This window comes from Corapipo altera, unplaced genomic scaffold (genome assembly GCF_003945725.1).
Source record: "Corapipo altera isolate COAL_440 unplaced genomic scaffold, ASM394572v1 61411, whole genome shotgun sequence".
In the NCBI taxonomy this organism is placed as follows: Eukaryota; Metazoa; Chordata; class Aves; order Passeriformes; family Pipridae; genus Corapipo; species Corapipo altera.
The window spans coordinates 29104465-29129570 of record NW_020884875.1 but is presented as its reverse complement, the minus strand read 5'-3'; the positions used below and the strand labels follow the sequence as shown (position 1 = coordinate 29129570).

General features: G+C 39.0%; 1 protein-coding gene across 6 annotated transcripts in view; it reads right to left on the bottom strand.

Moving 5' to 3' along the window:
• Positions 1–25106, bottom strand: part of ATG10 (autophagy related 10) — a 62078-nt gene that overhangs the window by 5297 nt on the left and 31675 nt on the right. For 5 of the 6 annotated variants that reach the window (XR_003526250.1, XR_003526249.1, XR_003526248.1 and 2 more), the window contains exons 4-6: positions 16466–16592; positions 9933–10030; positions 7237–7299 (exon numbers count right to left, since the gene is read on the bottom strand). Coding sequence is in view for 1 of the 6 variants with exons in the window: in XM_027634743.1 (XP_027490544.1) it covers positions 7237–7299; positions 9933–10030; positions 16466–16592 (288 nt within the window). In the remaining 5 variants the exon portion in view is untranslated. The remainder of the gene's footprint in view (positions 1–7236; positions 7300–9932; positions 10031–16465; positions 16593–25106) is intronic. The other variant, XR_003526251.1, reaches the window with a different exon arrangement.

Below are 25106 nucleotides of genomic sequence, written 5' to 3'. Positions count from 1 at the left end.
TCAAAGTGCCATTAATTACTGCCCTGAGAGAGGGCTGGGTGTCTGCAGAGGGATGAACCCCAAGTCCTTCCCAAACACCATAAAAAATGTGAAAATGAACAAAAGTTTGTGCTGCATCAGCTTCATGAGCATATTTAGTACCTACTGCAGTCACCTGGTGGAACTATGACACTCCACATGCAGTGAAATGTATCCTGGGCAAAATACTAGGGCAGCAATAATACCCTTCATCTACACTGATCTGTGGGCCAGACACATGAAAACTATAAAGTCCTACTGGGACTTTATGCAAAAAAAACCCCAGTACAAACAGTATAAAAGAATCCTCCCATTTTTAGTTTACAATTAATCTTTTTCCAATCGGTGATGTAGCAGTGTAGGGTGCTACAACGCCATTCCCGCAAGTATTCTCTGCACTGTACTGCAAGAACTCATTTGCAGGTTGCCCACAACTCTTCTGGGCAGTAATACACTGACAGACAGTTTATCTGAAATCAGCAGCATTATTCTCCTGGATCTGTCTATGATTTTGGATCTCTCTACCTGTGAGGATGATTCATAACTCTGCTAGCTCAGCACTGCATGCTGGAGTCCATCACATATCTGCATATCCCTCTGAGTCTGACCCAGCTTTGATAGGAAATGAATATTTTCAAAGGTAGGAACTAATTCTGTTGAGTTTGAAAGCCCAAAATGTTGTTTCATTTATTTTCTGTAGAAAGACTTCTTTACTAGGTGACTTCTAGATCTGTAAGGACGTTCTGTACCAGTTTCTGTAGCTGTTACCTCACCTCCTCCCATAAAAAAAAAAAAACTTGCAAGAGAGAGATGGATGAGAGACATGAAATGTTTCATTGGGCAGTCTGAAAATGAATTATAGAATCACAGAATGGTTTGGGTTGGAAGAGACCTCAAAGTCCATCCAGTCCCACGCTCTTCCACAGGCAGGGACACCTTCCACTATCCCAGGTTGCTCCAAGCCCTGTCCAACCTGGCCTTGGATGCTTCCACGGATGGGGCAGCCACAGCTTCTCTGGGAAACCCATTCTGGTCCCTCACTACCCATCTAGGGAAGGACTTCTTCCCAATATCCCATCTAACCCTGCCCTCTGACAGCACAGCATTCCCTGTTCCCCAGTTGTGCAGGTACAACCCTCCATGCACAGGTGGTGAGTAGGGAAATGTCAAGACATGAATCTCAACAGTAGCAAAGACTGGGCAGCTCCCAAGTACAAGTCTAATTAAGACTAAAACTTCTGTCAGACTGGATTACATCACTTTATCAAGCAGTCTCCACATCAGATTTAAACCAAAAATAAACATCATTTCAAGTAACAGGTCATTGTGTGTAGTATCCTGCTCTCCCCCCCCAGCCAGCAGAAGTTTTGTTGTCAGTACATCTCCTGTAACAGCACCATTTATTTTCTCTGTCATAACTGCAGCTCTTCCAGAGGTAATGGCCTCTGTGCCATTTTCTCCAGTGCTACATTAAACTGCCTTCGAGCATCCATCACAACATTTATGGTCTCTCCACTGATGATAGTGCAAGGGATTTGCGCCTGAAACTGCCTCGGTCCTGATCTGGTTTGCATGATGCTGCTTTGCAAAAATAAATCTGTGGAGGGAAGTCAAAAATTTCATGCAGCAAACACCACAGCCTCTGTCAATTGATGTCAGGTATTTTCCCAACAGTTCTCACAGTCCAAATCATCAGATCAGAAAAAGAAGGCATAATTAATAAAATATGTTCCTGTAATCTCTTCCATGTAGCAAAAGGAAATAGTGATGTAATGAATAAAGAGGATGCAAGCTTTTCCCTTTTTCCCAATTTTTGACCACATTTACTGAAGCAAATGTCTTGAGTAAAAATTCTTCTCTCAAGATTATACCCTAACTAATTTATGTTCTTGAATTCGCGGTCTGTCATCTTCTTTTTCATTACTTATTTTTATATACATCAATACTAACTTACTTGTCAATAAAATCCAACTCTACACAGTCAGAAATAAGGTAGCAAGATTTTTCTCTTCAGACTGACCCTGTGTCCCATAACCAGAACAGTAACTGCATGCTGGGAACTTAAAATATGTTGAACTTGAGGGATTTTCTTCTATAACAGAATTACTTCAATGGAAACTCTGTTAGCATGGAATCAGTACACTGCAGATGCAACGTTAAGGAACTGTAATTATAATCCTCATAGAAGATGTAAATAATAGTAATAAAGCTGTTGATAGCATACTAATTGTATAGGGCTTCTCCCTCCTACTGACTTAGGGTTACTGGGGAGAAATCCTTCCCTGGGAGGGTAGTGAGGGACTTTTCTGGATATTTCAGAGAAGCTGTGCCTGCCCCATCCCTGGAAGTGTCCAAGGCTAGGCTGGATGGGGCTTGGAGCAACCTGGGATAGTGGAAGGTGTCCCTGCCTATGCTAGGGGGTAGAACCAGATGAACTTTGAGGTCCCTTCCAACCCAAACCACTCTGAGATTCTCTGATCTGGGACAGGTAACTTACTTATAGTCACCTTGATTTCAATTTACAAGCAGAAGCCAAGCCATCCTACTGGAATTACTGAGGAATGTTTCTCTAACTTTGCCATAAAATCCAGAGAACCCATAAAATCCAGTAGCTGAAGATGGAACAACCTCCTTCTGCCTGCGACAGCTGCTGAAGAATGACTGTGAAAGTGCAACTACCATTGTTCTGCTTTTTCTTAGACAATCAAAATAAATCTGCAACAGCTCCAAGCAAGGCAAAACTTGAAGGGATCCTGATCAGACAAAAAAGTGCAAACCAGATCAAAAAAAAGCAAATTGCTGTCATTACTAAACCTTTCTTTGGCAGAAGAGGCTGCAGAGTGATTGGATTTACACCCTTTGCAGACAAGCAGTTGCAATTGCCCTGATGATTTAATGTCTCTGTTCCACATGAGTTCCCACAGACAGACCAACCAACTTTAGTGACAAATTTTTATTCATACCTTTACTACCACCAACCCCACATGGCCAATTAAGCTGGATCCTACCCTTCTTTCATCAAATACAAAGCCCATGCTGAAAAGGCAATTAAATGGCTACATTTTTCTGAGGAAAATAAAGGTGCTTTTGCAGGTCCTACAACACAGAACCATGACGACACTTAACATAGCCAGAATTCTTTTGAGATGAACTACACCTACCAATTTGTACCTGTTGCTTCAAATCTATCATGGATTGCAACAAAGGTCCCTTCCAACACAAACCATTCCATGACTCTATAATTCAAATTTTATCCCCCAAATCTGCCTGATTCTAGAATACTTACAGTTTTGAAGAGGTGGTAATTCTTTTTTACATTTTATAGCTTTATTATTTTTTAAAGGTATTGAATAGCTAACAAAGGAAAGGCAGGAGAGGTAATGCAGGACAAGCAAAACAGTAATCAAGAATAGCCAACACAACTGATCTATAATTATATATTTTATACATACATAATAAGGTTTGAATCATTAAGAACAAGAAGAATCAACACTATGTGATACTCAGGCAAAACTATGCTTTTAAAGCTTAACAGGCTTTTTTAGAGCTTTAAAGCTTCTCACAAGCACATAACTTGTGCATTTAGGATTCTTCAAGAAAACTGTACAGTTAAAAATTGGCAGGTCTGTAGTTACATTGTCAAGAAATGGCATCTCAGCCATTTTCCTATGAAAATAAGCAGATGATTCTTCCTCTGTGCTTGCCAAAATAAGATTAATTCAGTTGTCACCATTTTAGTTATGTAGCATATAGTCTTAATTAATTACTATTTAAAATCTGTTCTTAAGTTATGAGATTCATCCAAGGTGCAAAATGGAATGATCCAACAAGCTGTGGAAGTACGGAAAAGACACTGGAGACAGATTTCCTACCCTGATTAAAAAATGATAATTTAAGGAAAACAAAAAATCCATAGTGGCATTTGACAAATGTGCCCTGAAAGGGTTCATTTTAGAATCCCAGGAATCCCAATGGTCCCTCCAGCAGCACATCTCATCTCCAACAGCAGCAGTTGGAAAGGCTGTTCTGAGAGAACACAAGTCTGGGGTCTCTCTGTGTTTCACTCCCATCATACTGCTCCAGCATATCTGCACCAAGAATGGTGGAGGACACTCCTGAGAGGTCATTTTGCATCCATTTCCGGACAAGTAGTCTCATGAATTTGTCTAAATGCTTTTGAACTGCTCATACAATCTGCTTCACCACTTGAGAGCCCAGGCACTCAGATATAAATGGTTTTCTGTTAGCACAGGTACCTAACTTCCATTTAAGTGGCACTTAAAATGTTTTTGTAAATAAAATTAAAAAATAGTTTGCACTGCCTTTTGGTCATTTCAGTTGCCTCCCAAATGGAGCTGAATGTGCCATATATGATATCCACTCCTTTCATGTTGTGCAATCCATATTGTGTATTTCAGAATTTTTAACAAAAACATTCAGTAAGGGGGAATGTTCAGTAACCAGCTTCATTCCAGCAGTGAACTATCAGAGGTCATGGCAGTGGGAAGACACAAGAGCAATCCACCTTAGCCTACAAGGAGTTGCTGAGCCATACAGTAAGTTGCTGTTACAACTTATACCACAAAATCTCTGTTTGGAAACCTCTGTGGAAGCAGAACCACTGCTACATAAGTTACCTGTAAATGCTAGGCATTTTCTACAGAATGGGAAATAATCAAGAGAACCAATACTACTACACTGTCATTCATTTAATTGATTATGTACCTGCGTGGAAAATATTACTAAACCTTCATTTCAGAAAAACCAATTGACTCAAGTAACAATAGTACCAGGCCTTGAAGTTAGTTGGACTGGGTTTTATGTCCATGAAGCCTTACTGGGAAAAGCAAGATTACACTGTAGGGCAGCTAAACATTATTAGTTAATGCCTAGTTTTAAAATAAAACCTGCTTGCTAGCTTGTACAGTACTACAGTTTGGTTTAAACCCCAGAAGTTCAACATATCATAGAAAATTTTAGTGGGAAATAAATATCCACCCAGCTTTCCCACCCCTAGGTCTTCTCCCTGTCAAACAGCTTTCCAGTCTGCACTGAAAGACTCCCTTTTCTCAGGAAGTTGTACTAATAATTTTCCAAAAATATTAGCAGGGGATCCATAGCAACTGTTGATAAGACTCAAAATGATTTAAGAGTGGTCTTAGCAACCTTCTGTTAAGATATACTGTATACAGCCTTCCCCACTTAGCAAAATCCCACAATATGGCAAGAAAGATTTGTATGTCTAAGAATAGCGACCTACACACATTTTTCAAAATTATTTAAATCCTCCCTATCACATTTCCAGCAAGATGTGCCTCTACAACACTATGTCAGTGTGTTCTGTTCAGAGTTTTGATTCTTTCTCCTTTTTTAAAATCACACTATTAACATCCCTGCCATTTTAGAAATAATATTTATTGATTTTTCTGTTAACACTGCTATAAATTAAGTGATGTAATGGACAGGATTATTGAAGTACTATAAAGAACATGTCTTCCAGATTCTTAACTCCTGACTGAAAAAGAGCAGACTCTGGATTAATACAGAGATAGTGCAGTTCTGTGCTGTGACTTGGGTAGTTTAGGTTGGTTGATGACTTTTTATATGACAGAGCAGACATATAACAGATTACATTACAGCTACCTGCTAAGTATCAAATGACAGATGGAAAAACACCTCATTCAGATTAAACTGAGAAATAAATGCTTGAGAAAAAAAACAGATGCAAAATTCCCGATCACTTGCTATTCTGAGACTTAAGATACAGTCAGTGTCAGAATGGTCTGAATGACCTCTTCTGTGCTAAACCAGTAAAATGCTGGTTTATTGTTGGCAAGCCCAGAGCCAAGGTATGACACATGAAATGTGCCCCCTCCCACGGCTGTTGATAACAGAAGTAACAATGTCTGAGCAGTGCTGGTTAAAGACGGGAGGGATAGATGGACATGTGCTCTGGAACTTCCATTTCCTCTGGAATCCTGACTCACAGGATTTTAGACTATTTAGACAGTTTTTTAGACTATTTCTGTAGGATCTTCAAGCCACCAAACTTTTGTTCTGTTTTATTGGTTAGTTTTTCAACCTTTGAGCCTCCTGTAATAACAAAGTTCGATTTCTACCCTTGGATGTTTGATTTTACATTCTGTCATCACCAAGCATTGATTAAGCGTTAGCACACACACCTGATTGTGTTTATGACTTTGTTTTCTCAGGGAAAGGTCAGACTTTATGACAACATCACTCTGTTAAAAACAAAACTGTTGGTGATACTTAGTACTGACTGCGATCAGGTTCATTTATCAGCTTTTAAAGTTCTCCTGCCGGTTTGCTTCCACTCAGAAAAAAAAATCAATGAACAGATTAGCATGAGTAACAAGAATTAAAAATGGGCACGTATGTACATAAAATTAATAAAATAAATAAACTCAGCTTCATCAGTCTTAGAAATGCATTTTTCTCTGAGTGTTGTCCCTCCCCCTATTGAGGTCCTTCTACTTTGTATGCACTTCTATAAATATTCATCAGGGCAAAGAGAGGATGAAAAATTAATGTATTTCCAACTTCCACAGCAAAGACCCAAACAACACCACACAGTCTGAAGACAGAAACTCTAACTACAACCACAGAGTCACTTTCTGCTGTTTCACATCTACCACTCATCCTCAGAGATTTCCAAAATGACAAAAAGGTCAAATGTAGCCTTTATAGATTAACTAAACATTACTTAACCTTGTTTTTTAAATCATGGTTGTTACACCAAGCACATGTGATAAAATATGTTCACCTTTATAATTGTGAAGATTTTTCCCATTTGTCTCATTTCTGCTCTCTATTCTCTGTTCTTTGTTTTTCAACCTTTTTCCTATTCTTGTGGACGTTTTTTTCTTTCAAATTGCCTCATCGTTTAGCATTTGATCATGGTCCTTTCTGGCTGCTGCCTTTTTAACTGGGTTATTATACCTTGATATTTATGTGGATATTACATACAGAAGGATATTACATACATACAGAATGTTTGAGCTGTTGAGACAATGCCACTATGTATTTGTGCATAACTTATACACATATAAATATATGTAATGTATATGCAATATGTATATATATACCTTTATATAGTATAAATAAGATTGATATTATATTTTATATTATATTTTTATAATATATTTAAATAACTAATATAACTAAGTAAAATAAATACCTAACACTAAAACCACCCACCAAGCTGTAAGTAAGCTGTTCAGGAGAAAGGCATGCAATATCTGCAATTCCACTTCTGAATATCTGTAAAAAGAAGTTAAAATCCACAGTTGGCAATATTTCTGGAAGGCAACATTAATCCATAAATACTCCTTAATTTTCCTGTCATTGCAGAATTAAGCTACTTCCAGTGCACACAGACCTTACCAGGTGTGCTAAATTGATGTCATTATAAGCCATCAGGAAACACCCACAGAGACCTGTAGCAACATTTAGAAGTTTTGTTAAACAGCTGTGTGTTCTAATTGATTTGTATTCTTTAAAACAGCTAAAGCAAGTTATCACCGGATGTAGAGAAGGGATGACTGAAGGCACCAGGGAGATTTACCTCAGAAGAAAGCCAATCACAGGAACTTCATTTGAGCATTTTAAGGTTATTACTAGAGGAAGTGCAATTAAATCATCACCATTTATCAATTATCATTATAAAATACTATGCAACCTTATCATGTTAATTTATTTATGAGAAGGTAACTGACTTCTGATTTTTCCAGTAATCTAGTCAGTAAAAATATTCAAAGATGCTTTCTCTGAAAATGAGCATGACTTTCTACAATAATCAAAACTACCAAAGTCCAAATTTTACCTAAAATTCAGTAAATGCCAAATACCTACATTCTTTGGAGTTCAGGCAATGTCTCAGCTCCTGATCTCAGATATATTTTACCACAGAGGGTATAAGCCAAAATATAGTTGTATCAGAAATGTGCACAGGCATGGCACTTGCATTTCATAAAACACATTGGAATAAAGGTCCTAAATGATTAGTGTAAGATTCTGGATCTGGAAGGACAAAAAGAACCAGACAGTAAGCCTTTCTTTTCCTAATCTGCAATCAAAGGACAAATCAGCCCTAGTTAAAAGCTAAGTAATATGTGTGGACAATGGTAAGCTCCATTTTTCCTCCCAGTGGTGGTGTGCTTATACCATTTAAAATCTGTATCTGTTTTGGATTAAAACCTTAAACCTTTTCTCTGTGCTGTTCATGTGTACTGAGTGTTCAAGTCTGATTTGATGAGCCTGCCCAGTGACTTGCATTGTAGAATCTGTGTCCCTGCAGGCAAAGCCTAACCCACATAACAAAATGGGTCAGCAGAGAAGCAGAGAGGGAAAGCTCTGTATTGCAATTCAGAGCCCTGATTCATCTGAGGGGGGAAAAGTCCTCTTTTTCTTGTAGACTTAACTCTTGCTTTGATCTGAGGCTTGCAGGCTAGTGCTTACAGTGTGTTTTTATTATCTTCCATAATCTCCTTATTTCAACAGAAAGTCACATTTTGCTGCTATAACTTTGCTAAATTTCTCCAAAATGTTTTTTTTTCCTCTTAGTTCAGGTTTGTCACTGGATTCACAGCGGCTGAACTGCCTCTGGAGAGGTGTCACAGAGACAGGTTCATCTCTTCACACATCTTGCCACCCAAAAACCCTGTTTCTGCAAAAATTTGTGTGTATATTTCTTACACAAAACTCCAATTATTAGATGCAGGACAGTTTTTACTTTACTGTTCCTTAAGAGGCAAAAATAACCCCCATGTGAGAGTGACCTGTTTTTCCTTTTGGCTTCCACCACTCTGATTTTACACATTCTGAACATACTGTTTATGCCTTTTTCTCACTAGTGTCGCATTATTACATCATTTTATTAAAACCTAATTTTCTCATCTTCATTCATAGACAAGCCAGGTAACTAATGCTTTATGTAAAAGTGTGTATTACAAGAATCTGCCAACTCTCAACTGGAATTCAGACATGCACAGCAAATACCAGAAAAACAATGTTTGTCATAATATAAATAATAGTCCATGGCTGCAAAAAACAAAAATGCTGCTCATGTTCCCACTGTAGATGGCTGAGTACCATCTACAAGTAGGCATTCTGTAATTAAACCGTATTATTTTAATTAGGGGAACACCTGTAGAACTTAGTGGAAGTCACATCCCCGTTGTGTCAGCTGCTGTGGCAAGAGACCTGGAAAAAGCTAAAACCAAAAAATTAAGGAAGGAAAGGGGAGGGGTAAAGGACACATTGGTATTTTGGTCTGATGGGAAAAAAAATCACGCCTGGAGAGTCTCTAGTCTTGGTCCAAACTTGCACTGGGGAGCTGGAGTAACAGAGAAGAGATCAGAGCAACCAAGCCAGCTCTGAACCATGTTTCACTATTAGACTGCAATAACTTATTGTTTGATGAGAAACCAGCTTTCTCTCATTCAGTCCTGAGGACTGTAAGTCTATTTAAAACTGAAAATGACACATATTATTTTTTGGTAATTTGATTACGAGACAACGCGTGAAGTGTTACAATAATATATTTTACTTACATAAATAAGTCTACTTTTGTATTAACCCAAATCCACGATTACTCAGAAATGGCCTGAATTTTTACGGATGGGTGTTGGAAGAGTATCTAAATGTGAGACACTGTCAAACTAAGCGTTAAATATATATCCTTTCAAAACCAGAACTGAAACTATTGCTGGTAACTGGCTAAGCACAACCACAGTTAGACTTGTGTGTGTGTGTGCGCGCGTGTTTATGCATATTTATGTATTTATTTTTACATTTATATTTATTACTTGTGTCCAGGGAAGGAATAAGGCCACTGAGGATTCTCAAGCATATACTGCATTCCCAAGTTCTGTAAAGGACCAGTAGATCCTCACCTGCTGTGTGATGGTGTCCCAGGGCCCCTCCTGCAGACGATCCTGGTAACATGCATGAACACTTCCCCATATTTCCTCCAGAGTTAAAGGTCTTCCATCTGTGATGGGGAGAAACAACCATGCCCAGCCAAAGCTCTTAAGCATATCTTTAATATGCAATAGTAAAATAGCAAAACTAAAGCTAATTTTGTAAAACAAAAGTTTGGATGAGATTAATTTAAAACCACAAAATTACACCATGAAGAGTTATCTAGTGCATAAGTACATCCAATTAATAGTGAGAGAGTGGAAAAATCTAAGGAGTAAAATTCTGCAGATAAAAGTTTGCTGCATTTTTGTAACCTACAGGCCCTTAATTTTTTTCTTGAGCTCCATTTATATGGTATTGTTGCATCAGATTTTTACCTGTGACACTAGAATTATGCCAAGATATTAGTGTCGACTACTTAGAAAATAAGCATGTCAATTTTTAATGAGCATTTGTTTATGGCAAACAGAGTATTTTGATACACTTTCAATAAGTAGCTTCATCTTGGCATTTATCAGGTGTCAGAAATCATCATCCTCTGACAAATAGTTTTATTCTACTGACATTTGCATGTCTGTAAAATGAAAAAGAGTTATTCACACAATTAACATTTGAATGCCATGTTTAGATATAAGTTCCAACCAGCTGCCTACTGCCTCTCTTTTATTTTCTGCATATATATTTATAAAAAAGCACCAAGTTCTGAACTTATAGAAGCACCACATAGCAAAATCATGTGGCAATTAAAGTTATCCTAGAGGGTAACAGCATATTAACCAGCTATTCCATGGCATCCTCATGGACATGAGACTTGTTAGACCATCATGTCCACTGTCTTATGATGAAGATACCAGAGCTGCACTGGAGACAGTTTGCTAAACTAAGAAATTTGTATTAGCAAATACTAATTTTTCTAAATTCTAATGTAATTAACTTTAGAAGGATATATTTATGCTCAGATCACCTGTGTGCAGGTAACAGAAAATGCCATGCATACTTGCAATTCCGTTTTCAACCTGCAGAGTAAGTCCAAGTGTAAAATCTAGAATAACACGTCCTAATGCAACATTTGATTTGGCACTCCACATTTTGTTCTGTACACCTTCCCTTGTGAATTTTTATAGTAACACCTGAGCAAATTCAGATTGTACAGGTGGAATGGATTACTCTATGTTAATCTCGTTTATAGAAGTAATCAAATATTATTGAAGCATTAACCATATTATAGGTAAAACTGAGTTTTGTGTTTACCACACAGCAAACCCAGTTCTTTCTCAAGCTCCCAGACTTGCTCAAAACACAGACCTGTATTCTCTGGGCACTTTTAGACTAATTTTTCCAGGGTTGCCAGCACTCTCACGTGCTTAGCAGCCCTGTTGTACATTCTTGCTACCCACTGAGACCTCTAATATCCATGTGGGCTGGCAGAGCAGTCAGTAATTGTTGCTGCTGGCAACAAGGGGGCCACTGTGGCACCTTCTGAGCCAACCAGCCTCTTGGCTTTGTGCCTCATTCTTCCCTGTGATGGAGCTGAACTCAGGAAGTTCAGCCAGAAAGAGGAAGAAACAGCAGCACCAAGCCAAGAGAAGTGGCAGGAGAGAAAGGCAGAGGCTCCAGATTCACCATCATTACATTTACTCATCACTTACCAGGAGGACACAGCTTGCTCCATGTCCCAAGGCTCATCCCAAGACTAGCTGGGGTAGTTTTATTATTAAACTGTTTAGACCACAACAAACTTTTCTGAGAAAAGCTTCTCAATGGCCCACTTGGGGTTAATCATGTCACCACAAATAAGAAAGAGTTAAAAAGCAGGAGGTTGAGTGCCGCCTCATAGCAGCAAGCAGAGGCTTTCAGACCACAGACAAGTTGCAGCTCTCAGCTGGTATCTTAATTCTTGCAAAGACTGGAAATTCTTTAGGCAGGCAAATTCCACATACATTCTCAGAGAAAATTTTAAGGCTTCCCAAGTTGCTGTATTGTGTTTTCTTGATGTTTACGGACGGCTTTGAACAATTTCTGAGATTCCCAAATTAAAGTTTTTAATAATTTTAATAATTTTAAAATTTTTAGTAATTTAGCAATTTTTGAGATTCCCAATTTAAAGTTTTTAATCATTTCTGACATTCTCAATTAAAGGGATTTTTTACACTTTTGAGTGAAATGGTGCACAAAATTGTTTTGAGGCATCATTCTGACACATTTTATAAAAAAACAATCTTAAGAAACTGTTGCCAAAAGAGAAAAAACACCATTACAGCTAAAGGGAATATCAAATCATACAAATTATTCAATCTCATTTATGTCCAAAGCCACAATAAAACCAGTTCTTATGGGACATGGTCTTAAGAGCAGCTGTATTGCTGAGAAAGGACATGGTGGTTACATGCTTCTGAGTTCAGGGAGTAAATCTGCATTCTGGAAAGTGCTTCAGCCAGGTCCAGTATGGTTATGAATACAGAAAGTCATGCCTTCAGGGTTAGAGGAAGTTACACCATCTCAGAAGCTCACTCTCCCTAACCACTGATTAGCATGGTTTTTGTTGGCAGGGATTTAGCTATATGTCACAGAGCTAGATAGATTTTGAACAGATCAGCTTCAAAACCCAATTCCTTCTCTCTTTCCTAGAAGAGGAAGGCTGAAGCCCTTACTGACTCCCACTAGTTCTGCTCTTTCTTTTCAGTATTTAGACAGCATTCATGATGATTCCTTTAACTTTTCAGGAAAAACAAGAAATGCGAGACAAGCCATCATTTTCTTAGCAGGCAGGGTAATTCTTGAATGGTGCCTGTGCTCACCTGTGACTGTGTGGCTGCTACCTCACTCTGGTTTTTTAATCTATGGCAAGAGGTTTTTGAATGTATGGTTTCAGACGAAGGATGGTTCAGGAAAAGACCAAAGCTCCTTGGCCTCTTAAAGACTAAGAAAAGAGGTAAATACTCTACTGATTAAAGAAAGCTTACTGGACCTAGCCCAGCCCATCCGGCCGATGCCAGCATTGAAGAGGAAGGATAATTGCCTACACCATCTGTCTCCAAGAGGGCTAATTGCTGACATCACATATCAGCAGGGGTGATGTCAGCAGGGGTTCATGTATTTCTTCAACTACCTACCTGACAGTACCAAAAGCCAGAGAAAGGAAGCGAGGCTCCTATTTCTGGAAGGTATGGCAGGCATAAGGCTGATTTTGGGGAAAGGAGCCTCTGAGGTATTGGAACCATTGCCTTGAGCTCCTGACACAGACTGTGACTTCAGGAGGTCTGAATTTAGGAATATATGCCATGTGGGGAAGCATCATGAGGTAGTGAAAAACGTTTCTTATGTGTATACACGTGGCCTAAAAATATCTTCTTGGCATCCTATAGTGTTCCCAAGCCTCTTTCCAGACATGCTCATCACACTTTAATCATTATTTTCAACTGAAATATTTGTCCTTGGACAGAACAAGATCTTCCCTGTAAATCTACACCCAGAGACTACCAAGAAGTTTAGATGTGTCTCAGAATGTTTAAGTTCTGCTGCAATTAAAATTTCAAACCTTACCTTACACCACCTTACGTATCAAACTTCATCTCAAAAAAAAAAGAGGTCTATAGATGAATTCCAGAAAATAAGCTATTTCATCCAATTTAGAAAGCAGCAAGGATAAGGACATGATGCAACTTTTTCCCTTCTGCAGGAGGAAGTGATCTGTAGCGGTTGAACATAAATGGTAGAAGAGAGGAGTGAAAACTGGATGTCTTCACTGACACAAGCACCTAAAGATACCAACCAAGCTGAAAATGACAGGAAAATCCCCCCAATAACTCTACAGGGAGCCTTTTTCCTAGGAGGGACTGTGAGAGACCAAGTCAATGGGAACTGGACTCACATACAGTGGGAAAAAGGCAGGATTTCATCATTCGAGAAGAGTTTGTGAAGAGTCTGGCAGATTTGCACAGGTAGCATCAGCTGCTGTTAGAACACACAAAGTGAGGAAGTGAATACGACAAAACTACTCCATCAGGTTGAACAGAATTATTATTATTACTATTATTACTATTATTATTATTATTATTATTACCTAGGTGTAATGGCCACTGAACACACTGCCAGGGAGGAAGCAGAGTTTTGCATTCAAACTCTGTGTCCCGCTCCTGGGGAAGGCAAGACTGGACAGGGCTGTGGAAATCCTGGAAGGATTATAGCTCAGCTCCACCCCCTGCAACGGCTCTAATTAACATCAGGATAAGTACGGACAGGATTCAAGGGAAATCATGAACAGCTCACAAGACATTGGTGAGGAATTGATTCTGTTACCTAATTTACAAATAATGGTAAGAATTTGGACTGGGAAATTGAGGAAGGTGTCTAGAAAATTCTTCCTTGATTATTTCAGATGAGGAATGCAGTGAGTATTGCTCGTTGTCTGAGAAACAAGGTGAGGAGCCTATCACATGAAGACTATTACCTCAAAGGAAAAAAATCTCAGGGCATTACCTTGAATTTTCCTCATACCAGGTTTGGGACAAGATGAAACATACACTGCTCAGGTATCTCAAGAGATTGTGAGCGACTGTCACCTACACAGTCCCAAAAACTCCATGTTGGGACCTTCAGACAGCACAGTACAAGCAGGCAAACAACATGCGGGGAAGACAGAATTTCAAAGATAAGCTATCCATAATTAAAATCAGAGAATACTTGCTGAAAACATTGTAGGAAACGCACTTATTGCCACCATTGTGTATCCTTCTCTCTTCAAGAGTCAGGTATACTTAAACGTTAAAAGAGAACCCAAGTGACTCCAGGAAGTATCTAAAAAAATCCCTTGTTCTCCTTTGTGAAAGGTTCTCAAGAAGTGTTTTAAAAGCTAGTTGTACTTGCAGAAACAATTACGATTCTGTACTGCAAGGGGAGCTGTTTGCACATAATACCATGATTGTGCATTAGATCATCCACTGGCTCCTGTAATACCCACTTCCAGCTATAAGGAGTCATGTTTCAACACCTCCGATTCCCTGATGCTGACAAGCTAAACAACTGGTTTTGTCTCTGTGAGTTCTTCTCTGGTGATTAACTGCTTATGGTGAATACTAATTATATGAAAGTACAGTACAGTAGAGATAGTGTCCTCCTTCCTCTACTTGCAGTGTCTCCATCCTCTTCTTGTAGAGACAGTGAACTATTAATTCAGCAAAAATGAAGAAAATTACATTTTTCAGGACCACAAATAGGTTAACCCGTCTCTCACAGCAAAACTTCCTTTGTCTTCCTGTCTGCACAACAAGTTTAAAGGCAAAACAGTGCACATTTGTAAAAGCCTGTAATAAAACCAGAAATAAATTTGCAGCAGGATGTGTGCAAATGAGTACTGTTGGTGGTAAAGGCAGAGCAATGTCCCCAATTCCCCATGTCCCTGTCTGAAAATTTACCCCAAATTATCCATTCCTGAAACTGCACCTCAGACTAAAATCTTTCCACCAGGGAGTCTATGAGAATTTGTTCTCCAATTTTGAATGTGAAGTGCCTTTCAAAATGCCAACACTGCAAAATTAGAAACCATTAAACAATATAAGGCAGAGAGTGATTAAATCTACCAAACACATTCAGCAGCTTAAGCTACTTTTTAATTAAAAAAGAAAAGATATCACTGGCAACATTCAGACATCTTTATCTAGATAAAGGTAAGATATTATTCAAAACACAAAAGATGTTGATCACTGAATCATTTAGGTATGAAAAGACTTCTAAAATCGAGTCCAAGCCTTAATCCAGCATAGCCATGTTCAGCACTAAACCCTGTCCCCAGTGCCACATCCACATGTTTTTTGAATACTTCCAGGGATGGTGACTTCACCGCTGCCCTGGGCAGCCTGTACCAGTGCTGGACACAGACTTTGGGCAGTGAAGAAGAGAGCACAGCCAATGCCACAGTGTGATCACTCTGTTTGCTGATTAAATAAGTGACACAAACAGCAGCCTTAGGTAACAAGATGCATATTTCAGGAAGGAAAGATGATCAGTTAGTGCCTCCAGAGCCAGTTTAAATACAAAAACCCAATACCATATTGGAATTATTTTATTTTCCCTTAAGCAGCAAATTTAAACAGAAAACAGCATACAATTTTAAAGACACATTTAGACCCCAGTCTTTTGATTCAAATTCAGGCTCCAAAGAAACACACAAGCTCTATAATTATATTATGCCCATTTACTGCGTGGCCCAATTCAAACGTGCTGCATTAAGTTTCTGCAGTCATTTCAAGAAAAGGAACACGAAAAATGACCAGCAGTTTTAGTCAACCACAGGCAAGATGCCAAGAGCCAAAGTTCAGCCTCCCTCAGGCTAGGGTGATATCATCTATTCCATGGTCCTGAAGCTCTATGTTACAAAATTTACTGGTGAGCAGCCTCATCTCTTACTTTCTTATTTTACACATCTGTTCCTTACTTTAACACAAGAATTCATGCTTTTAACATCTACTGCATCCCACATATTTAATACACGATTGGTCGGTCTTACCTAAAAAGCATGCCCTGAAATAAAGCACAGGTACTTGGTAGCTGCTGGAGTACAAGACATGATACTCATAACGAATCACTTCTTCTGTTGTACAAACTCCAGCTACTTGAGAATCATCCAAAGACTCCTAAAACAACAAAAATGAACAGGACAATACATAATCTTTTGCATTTGCATCAAGGGAAATTATCACAAATTCAATAAATGCACAGAGCAGAAATAATGGCAACTACCCCTTTCACAGCAGTACTCATGTAAATTCCCAAAGGAATTTTTCAACACTAGCAAGAAAACCACTGAAGTCCAAAACCTTCAAAGACTTCTTACATACTAACTTCCACAAACTGTGAACTACGTGTAAGCATTTCCAGAACTGAGATCTTTCTAAAAGAAGACCTGAAATCTCTGAAAATCTTTATGACACAGTGTGGGAAGATGGCTGGGGTTAAAAATTAGAGGAGACTAAGAATTATAGGGTAAAATGCAGATGCATCTCCCTGGATGGAAACACAAAGGTTCCTTATACAATGATAAGCATCTGCTAAAGGGGATGGAAGAGAGGGTGAAGCCTCACTTTTTATGGCCTCACTCCATAAAAATCCCTGCAGGGATGGGAACATGGGAGCACTTTTTAGTTCAAAGACCACATAGTACCTGTCAACCAAGAGATAAACATGAAAATGCTCTGCAGCTGAGTCAACAATTATACTGAATCCCTGGAAGCCAAGATGTGACCACGCCCATTAAGCATGTGAAGTGAGTTTATATCAATCAGAGATAAAGTATTCATAGAATCATAGAATCAGCTGGGTTGGAAGGGACTTCCGAGATCATCAAGTCCAACCCTTGACCCACTACTGCTGTGGTTACTAGACCATGGCACTAAGAGCCACATCCAGTCTTGTCTTAAAAACCTCCAGGGACAGTGAATCCACTACTTCCCTGGGCAGCCCATTCCAACGTCTGACCACCCTCTCTGTAAAGAAATTCTTTCTAATATCCAACCTAAACCTCCCCTGGCACAACTTAAGACCATGCCCTCTTGTCTTGCTGATAGTTGCCTGGGAAAAGAGACCAACCCCCACCTGGCTACAACCTCCTTTCAGGTATTAATGACTGAAGTCACTCAAGCTCCATCTAACCTAAAGAAATAGTATAGAAGTAAGTTGAGGATAGGAGGAAAACTGAGGAAGATTCCACTGAAATTGCTGGCATATGTTGTCTTCCCCCCTACTGGGTAAGAAACATACTCTATATGCACTGAATGCTGTTTCTAGGATTAGAGTCTGTGCTTGCTTTAGAGGATATTAGATCACTTTAAACTCATTTTTGCAGTCAGACACTACCACTGATGACTTTGAACCTTATTAACCTGTCCCAATTTGTATTAATAAAGAGTGGTATTCCACAAACTGTTAGAGTGAGTCCTTCACAGCTGCTGGCAGTTGCCAGTGGTGGTTACAGGCTGGGAAGATCCACTGAGGGGTCTCCACACAGTTGCCTGAGCCCCTCCTGAAAAGGGCAGTCAAATCACCCTCCAACCCTGTGAATCTGTTCAGTGAAGGGTCCCCTCACAGGACACTGACAGACTGATTGGGCACAGGAGTCTCAGCTTTCCTGGGGCTCCAACAGACAAATAAAACACTGAGGATCAAGAAAATCTCCCACACACCAAGGGTTGGGTAGACCCCCCCTCCTTTTCACATGACACACAGTAACTGGCACAGTAAAGTTACTATGGCTGCATCTCTCTTTGTTACATTTAGTATAGACCATTTTAAAAGTGTATCCTTAAATAAGCTGATTTTGTTTGCCAAAAAGACTAATCAAATGCATCCACCAAAAATTCTCTGATCTACTTTCTTTAAAGGCTTTTTGCCAGGAGTTGTTTTTGTTAATAATGATTCTAAAACTGAGATTATTTTTTTTTTACCTGTTAATGTATATTTATAGTGTAAAGTAGTAAATTTATAGTAGACTTGAACTAAATCATAAGAGATGGAACTAACTGCATTGACATATACCCCAATTGCAGCACAGACTTCATAACATTTCAAATTAATATTCAAAAAGTGCTAAGCACTCAGTTGTTTGGACTTTTCTAAAAACTGTCATTACTCAATGACTCTGAAAATGGAACCATTAAATTAATAATGCCATTAAGAGTAAATGTTAGAACAAACTTTCCAAGAAGACCCTATGGGTGTGGACTTGTTCAGTGCTCAAACTCCCAGATTTACATGCATGAACTAAGCAACCATAATGCCCCACAGGTTGGGTGTGCATTTCACAACTTGGCTACTGCCAAGTAACTCTGAATATTGGCTTATGGTCTCTGTCCAAGCAAAATTAAAAAAAAGATTGAACAGAAAACAAGAACCAGCATCGTCTGAACACTATGCTGGTTAACACACAAGAAATTTAAAGCTATTTTGCATTTTTATCTCGCATCCTCACGCAACTCAGCAATGAATCAATCTATAAAGAAATATAAAAACTGATAAACTGTGACACCCAAAATATTTTCAGGGTTTTTTTCTGGTGTGATTTTCCACAGTTTTAGAGCATTTGACAACCAGATGCTGCTGAGGCAAATGGATAGAAGTTCACAAATGGAAAGCCCAAAGCTTGGGAAGCTGCAGACCAAGGAACTGAAGGTACATTTTTGGACACTAAATGAGAAGCTCACAGATGGTCACAGAACAGAAGTTTCCTGGGAAATTCTACATGGCTGCAGGAATGGTTGATTTTAGCTTATCAGGGAACAGGCATCTAAAGCACAGAAAGGGAACATTAAAAAAAGTGCTCTCTGTGTTAACCTAGTTTTCAAAGCTGCATGCGAAGAGATACTGAAGACAACGTGCCAGAAGGGACGGTGGTGATTTCTGTACCTGACTTCACTGGCCAGGTAAGGTCAAGTATGATATGCCCAGCTCCCATGTACATGTGTAATGGACTAAGGAAGTCTCTTCCTCCTTACACCAATCATACCCACTGTTAGATACAAAATACACCTTAAAAAAATATATATCTTGAGGAAGATATAAATTTCTTCTTTACAGTATGCTGAATTGCCTTTAAAGTTGATCAGGGCTTCAGTGAGAACAGCAAAAAAAAGACCCAAAAGCAGCCCAAAAAGCTAAAAAAAAAAAAAAAAAAAAAGGCAGCCTGTGGAAAAAAGAAAACAAAATTAAAATAATGCAGCTACAGATCGGCTTTCACGTGTTTAGGGGTGGGGAAGAGAAAGTCTGTACCCAGGACTGATACTACATTAAAATTCACAAAACCCACTCAGACCAACCTCCTGGAATCAACATCATGCTGCTTTTCAGGCATTAATGTTTCATCAGATATCATGGCCTTGCCTATTGCTTAGTCACCAGCTTGCCCTGCCCTTAAAGATACTTCTGGAAATGGCAAAACTACCTGTTCTTGTATTCAATACTACTGTTCCAGAAAAAAAAAAAAAAAAGCTGCATGTATGCGCTGCTTTAAGGGTAAAATGGCTAATTTATGACTATTTTAGATCTGCATACAAAGGCAGACAGCTGAATCCTTCTTAGGGCTACTCTAATCCTCTTTCCTCTCAGTAAACAGCAATTTCCCATTTTCTGACATAAAAAGACACATCATTGATGTGCAATCCTGTACTTTACAGTCTCTGTAAGTAAAACACACAGTATTTTTGCTGGGAAAGTACAATTTGTGGCCTAAAAGTTTAGATGGTGTCTCTCTGGCTGATGAGATGAACTTTGCTGATGAGATGAATAAAAAGAGTACAGTCATTTTAGGTGATCTTTGGAACATCTAAAAACTTATGCATGGCTGAACAGAGCAAGGGAGCCCCAGAGAGTTTTATATCAGCCCAAAAGATTTGCCTTTCGGTATTTAACCAACTACTGATAAAGCCATAAATATAAAATACAGCTGTAACTTATTAAAAAAAAACCAAAACACACACAGCTTAATTTTTACATGTCATGATAGCGTATTATATTTTTACTTGAATAATTCTTCTAGTTTCCTTTCCTTTTATATATTATTGTTCTAACTCTTTTTTTGAGCTAATGCTGAATTATTTTAGTTACCGCATTAGACAATATAAAAATCAATTTTAAATTTGGAAGATTTCATAACTGCTGCAAAACATTCATATACGTACACACACTATAAAAAAAATTCATAATTTTGCTTAGAAGTTGTAAAGACAAAACAAACATATCTGCCTTAAAAAAAAAGTAATTTCAAACCTTAACAAAAAAGGTGTTTTAACCAAATTGCAATAATTAAAAATGCTATGAAGAAATTTATTTCTCATTTTATTTTGTTTCTGCTCTTGGTGAAGAAGGCAAGTTTAAAACCCCTGGTGACAGGTTAATTTGACAGCAGGACAGTTGTGTGTTTGGATCCTCCTTGGTGGCACCTGTGCTCTGCAGGCTGAGAAGCAGCAGGAAGGTGTGGTTTAAGGAGATCATGAAGGAACAGCAAGGTAGGCAGGGTAAACTGGGAAAGTAACAAAATTACCTAATAAAATGGGGATTTTTCTCTGCTGACACCAAACATTTCCCTATCTCCACCTCACGTGCTGAGCCAGACTTCCTTGCTCAGCCCAAATCCTCTTTAAAATGAAGAAGCAGATCCTTTTTTGGGGAAAAGCTAAGAGAATTGGTTTTAAAGAACAGCACATTTCTCCTGGATCTCAAGTCACTGTTGACTTCCATCCCATTTCCATGTCCCTCATCTCCTTTCCTGTTGCCCTGACCCCTGTTTACTCCTGCTGCAAGCCAGGGAGATTCTCCTGCAGGATTGGGAAGAGGTGACGCAGGCACAGCTACTGGTACTGCTGGTTTCGGTGTGAGGAGGAGAAAAATGAGATGCAGCCCAGATTAGTAAGCAAATTTGACTCCATTGCTTGGAATGCATTTACACTTAATTTCATGTCAGCCTCTAAAGCTGAAAACAAATGTATGGCTGCTCCTTTCCTCAGAGACAAAGAGCTGCCATTGAAATACAGGAGCTTTCAGGGAGCAGGTCCTCTCTCCTTTCCACACTCCCCCCTTGACAAACAGGGAGATCTGAACACAAAAACTGAATGGTAGGACAGTGCTCAGAGAGAATTAAATCAGAGCTTAGTGTGGAGGGCGTGGCTGTATGGTGAGATTGTATCTACACTCTCTATTCCACTGGGGTGTTCCCCACATGCTTTCAGACAGTGCCCCACTTTCTTGCCTGCAGCCCCCATGGGTCTAGTCTCTGCAGGTCATTTTGCTGCAGGTTTTGGTCCCCCCGTGCAGAATCTCAAGTCATCCCCCTCACTTACACAGACCTCAAACCTCCAGATCTGATTCTGTCTTTCCCTCCACTTTTCCATTCACTATGCTCAAATTTACAGGCTCTAATCAAAATTAGTGCAGTGTACCATAGCCTGTAATAATTTAAGTGTAATATGACTGATGTACAAAAGACTTCACCACTAGTTGTATCATTTTTATACATGTTGATAAATTGCTCCTTTATGTGAAATATACGTAGGGAATCCAACAACTTCGAGTGCTGCCATCATCAGTGACAGATGAGGCAACATGAGGATAACAGAAGTGGTCTGAAGCATAACAAAGTTATCTTATGAATTTATTTTCTGTGTGCAGCTACAAAATTCTCCCCACTGTCCTGGACTTATTGCACTTCAGTCAAACAAGTGAAGAACCTGGTTAAACACTCAATAACAGAGAAAGAAAGTGGCCCTAAAATAATTTGGTGATGCATGAAATACCATGTTAAGAGAGCCTTTTATTGAAAGACACAGTTACCTTGAAAAGCCACTATGTTACCAATGGAAAAATTCAGAGGTGAGTTAAGGCGAACAGCTAATTGATCCCTGATATATGTCATTTTCCAAAGGGAAGTCTTCTGACTGAATTCAGCACCTTGACACTGTGAAAGCATCCAGTCATTATTAGGATGACTATTTCTCAGAAAAAAATTTCTCCACACACAATCTTTTGTCATTCAAGGCATACCAAACCCAAGACTTCCACACCAAAAAGACATGGTACATAAAACTGCAGTAGTTCCTCATGCATTAACAGTCATTTCTAACAGCTGGAAATTAGATTTGTCTTTTGATTGCCTCAAAACCACTATCACAACTGAAAGCAAAGTCTTTTCAAGGAAAAGAAGCAATGGACCGTGAAAACAGAACAGTTGTGAATTTTGTCTTCACAGAAAGGTAGCGAATTGCTACAAAATCACTCTTCATTCTTCCCAGGTTGTCACATATAAAATGCAGAATTTCATGGCTTTTCTCCTTCCTCCAGAAAAAACATTTTCTCTTCTTTTAATGTAGAGAATACAAGAGTCTTCTGAACAGAGCTGAAGCACCAAGACACACTAGGAAACCTCTTCTGGTGGGAACAAGAGCAAAGCTGGGAGAAGAGGCAAGGAAATCAAAGGAGCCAGAGGGACACGGCCCAGCTGTTGAGGGAGGATGGACTAACCTGGACCACCTGAAATTCCCAAAAAGAAGGTCCACCTGAAGCTATGGACACACACTTTGCAGAGGATCACAGCAGCCTCACCTGCAACCCGTAGGGATTCAATTACTTCCACAACCTCCTACCAATATTCTCTGCCACTGTTACTCCTTGGAATTAGGAATTTATAGTGGTCCTTCTGCCCATGGAAGTGTGGGGAGATAAGAAGCAATTGGGAGATGGTGGTACCTGTACCCTCTCTTTTTTGCCACCTGCCTTTCAGTCAGAATCACAGAACTTGAGGCTGGGATAGCCCTCCCAGCCCACAGAGTCCAACCTGTGCCCAATCTCCACCTTGTCACCCAGCCCAGAGCACTGAGTGCCATGCCCAGTCATTTCTTGGACACCTCCAGGGATGGGGACTCCACTACCTCCCTGGGCAGCCCCTTCCAATGCCTGACCTTTCACCCTTTCCAGGGAGAAACTCCTCCTGATGTCCAACCTGACCCTTCCCTGGCACAGCTTGAGGCCGTTTCCTCTTGTCCTGTCCTTTGTTCCCTGGGAGCAGAGCCTGACACCCCCTCCCCAGCTTCCCCCTCCTGGCAGGGAGTTGCAGAGAGCAAGAAAGTCCCCCCTGAGCCTCCTTTTGAAGGATTTTCGCATCATTTTTTCATTATCTTGCATTTGTATAAATTGAAGTAAGTTACTACTTGAGGTTAAGTACTATTCCACAAGATTATTCTTTCTTTTGAACTGAACTGCTTCCAGGATGGGGATCTGTGCTTCATAATACACAAAAAAAAGAAAAAAAAAAACCTGCTATGTCATAAGACAACACTAGCAGTTCAGCTGCATTTTAGGTCAGCTTTATTATTTCAGAAGAACAAGGATTATTATTTCTTCTTTGAGAATCTCAGCAGCAACCCAGTTTTCACCACACTTAATTCAATGGGGAGACTGACAGCAAATGCCTACAAATCTTTACTTTTTAGAAGACAAACTCAAATCTTCATTAATTTCTCAGGTGGGAAACTGTATGAAAATGATGCCAAGACTGACAGACAGTGTTTAACAGTAATTCAAATGAAAAACTTACAGGTAGAAATGCTCATATCGTCACAAAATCTGGCGTTGTAAAAACAAGAAATTTGAAATTAAGGGTTACAACTAGAAGTGGCTGCACTAGAGACCACCCAGGACACTGTAAGGGAACAGCTGTGACACTGGGACAGTGACTTACTGTAGGAAACATAATACTTGGATGCTGCCCACTTCAAAAAAGAAATACATCCAATTAAGTTAATATCTGTCAAAATGATACAACTTGAAAGTTACCTGAGATGCCAATCTAAGCTTATCTGTAGACTACATCATATAAGCACAACAATAAGAAGCAATAATCATAAACATTGTGGCTGAATTACAACTGGCTTATTTGGATATGGGAGATCCAATTATATTACCTATATGTTAAGGCTAAAGTACATATGTTAACTGCCTTATTAAGAAAGCAGAAAGATAGCACTAAATCATAATTATCTATCTGAACTTCAAAATAACCTCAATTCAAAAATTTTAGCTATCACTCAAAATAATTACTGATTTACTCAAAATAATTGTGAAATTACTCCTAAAATCTAAAAAAAAAAAAAAAAATGTAATCTACACTTACACAAAAACAGTAGCACATTAGGATCCAATGATTTTTTTTCTTTTTGGAAATGTGTAAGTATAATAAATATATACTTTAAATGGAACAGGGGCAGACCCTATCAAGTCAAGTAAGTTCAGCTTTTGCCCACTCTGAAAAACTGTTAATTGTATTCATATATGATGCATTACAGATGCACTCATGTTGTACTCTCTAATCACTGTTACAAAGGAAATGCAAAGCTCTGAACTCAGACCAGGGCAGGTCAAAAAACCTATCAGGTAATTTTTTTAACAAAACACTGTAAGAATATTCTAAATATTAACAACTATTATGTTATCAAATGTCACTGATCACAAACAGACCGAATGTACATTGGAGAGATTCACAGTGGTTGGAAAGTACTGAATTACTTCCTTTACTAGTGTGATCTCAAATGAAAATTGCCACGGTATATTACATGATATTATTAATTTCCAGGGATGCGGTACATAATAGATCTCAACACAAATTTAAC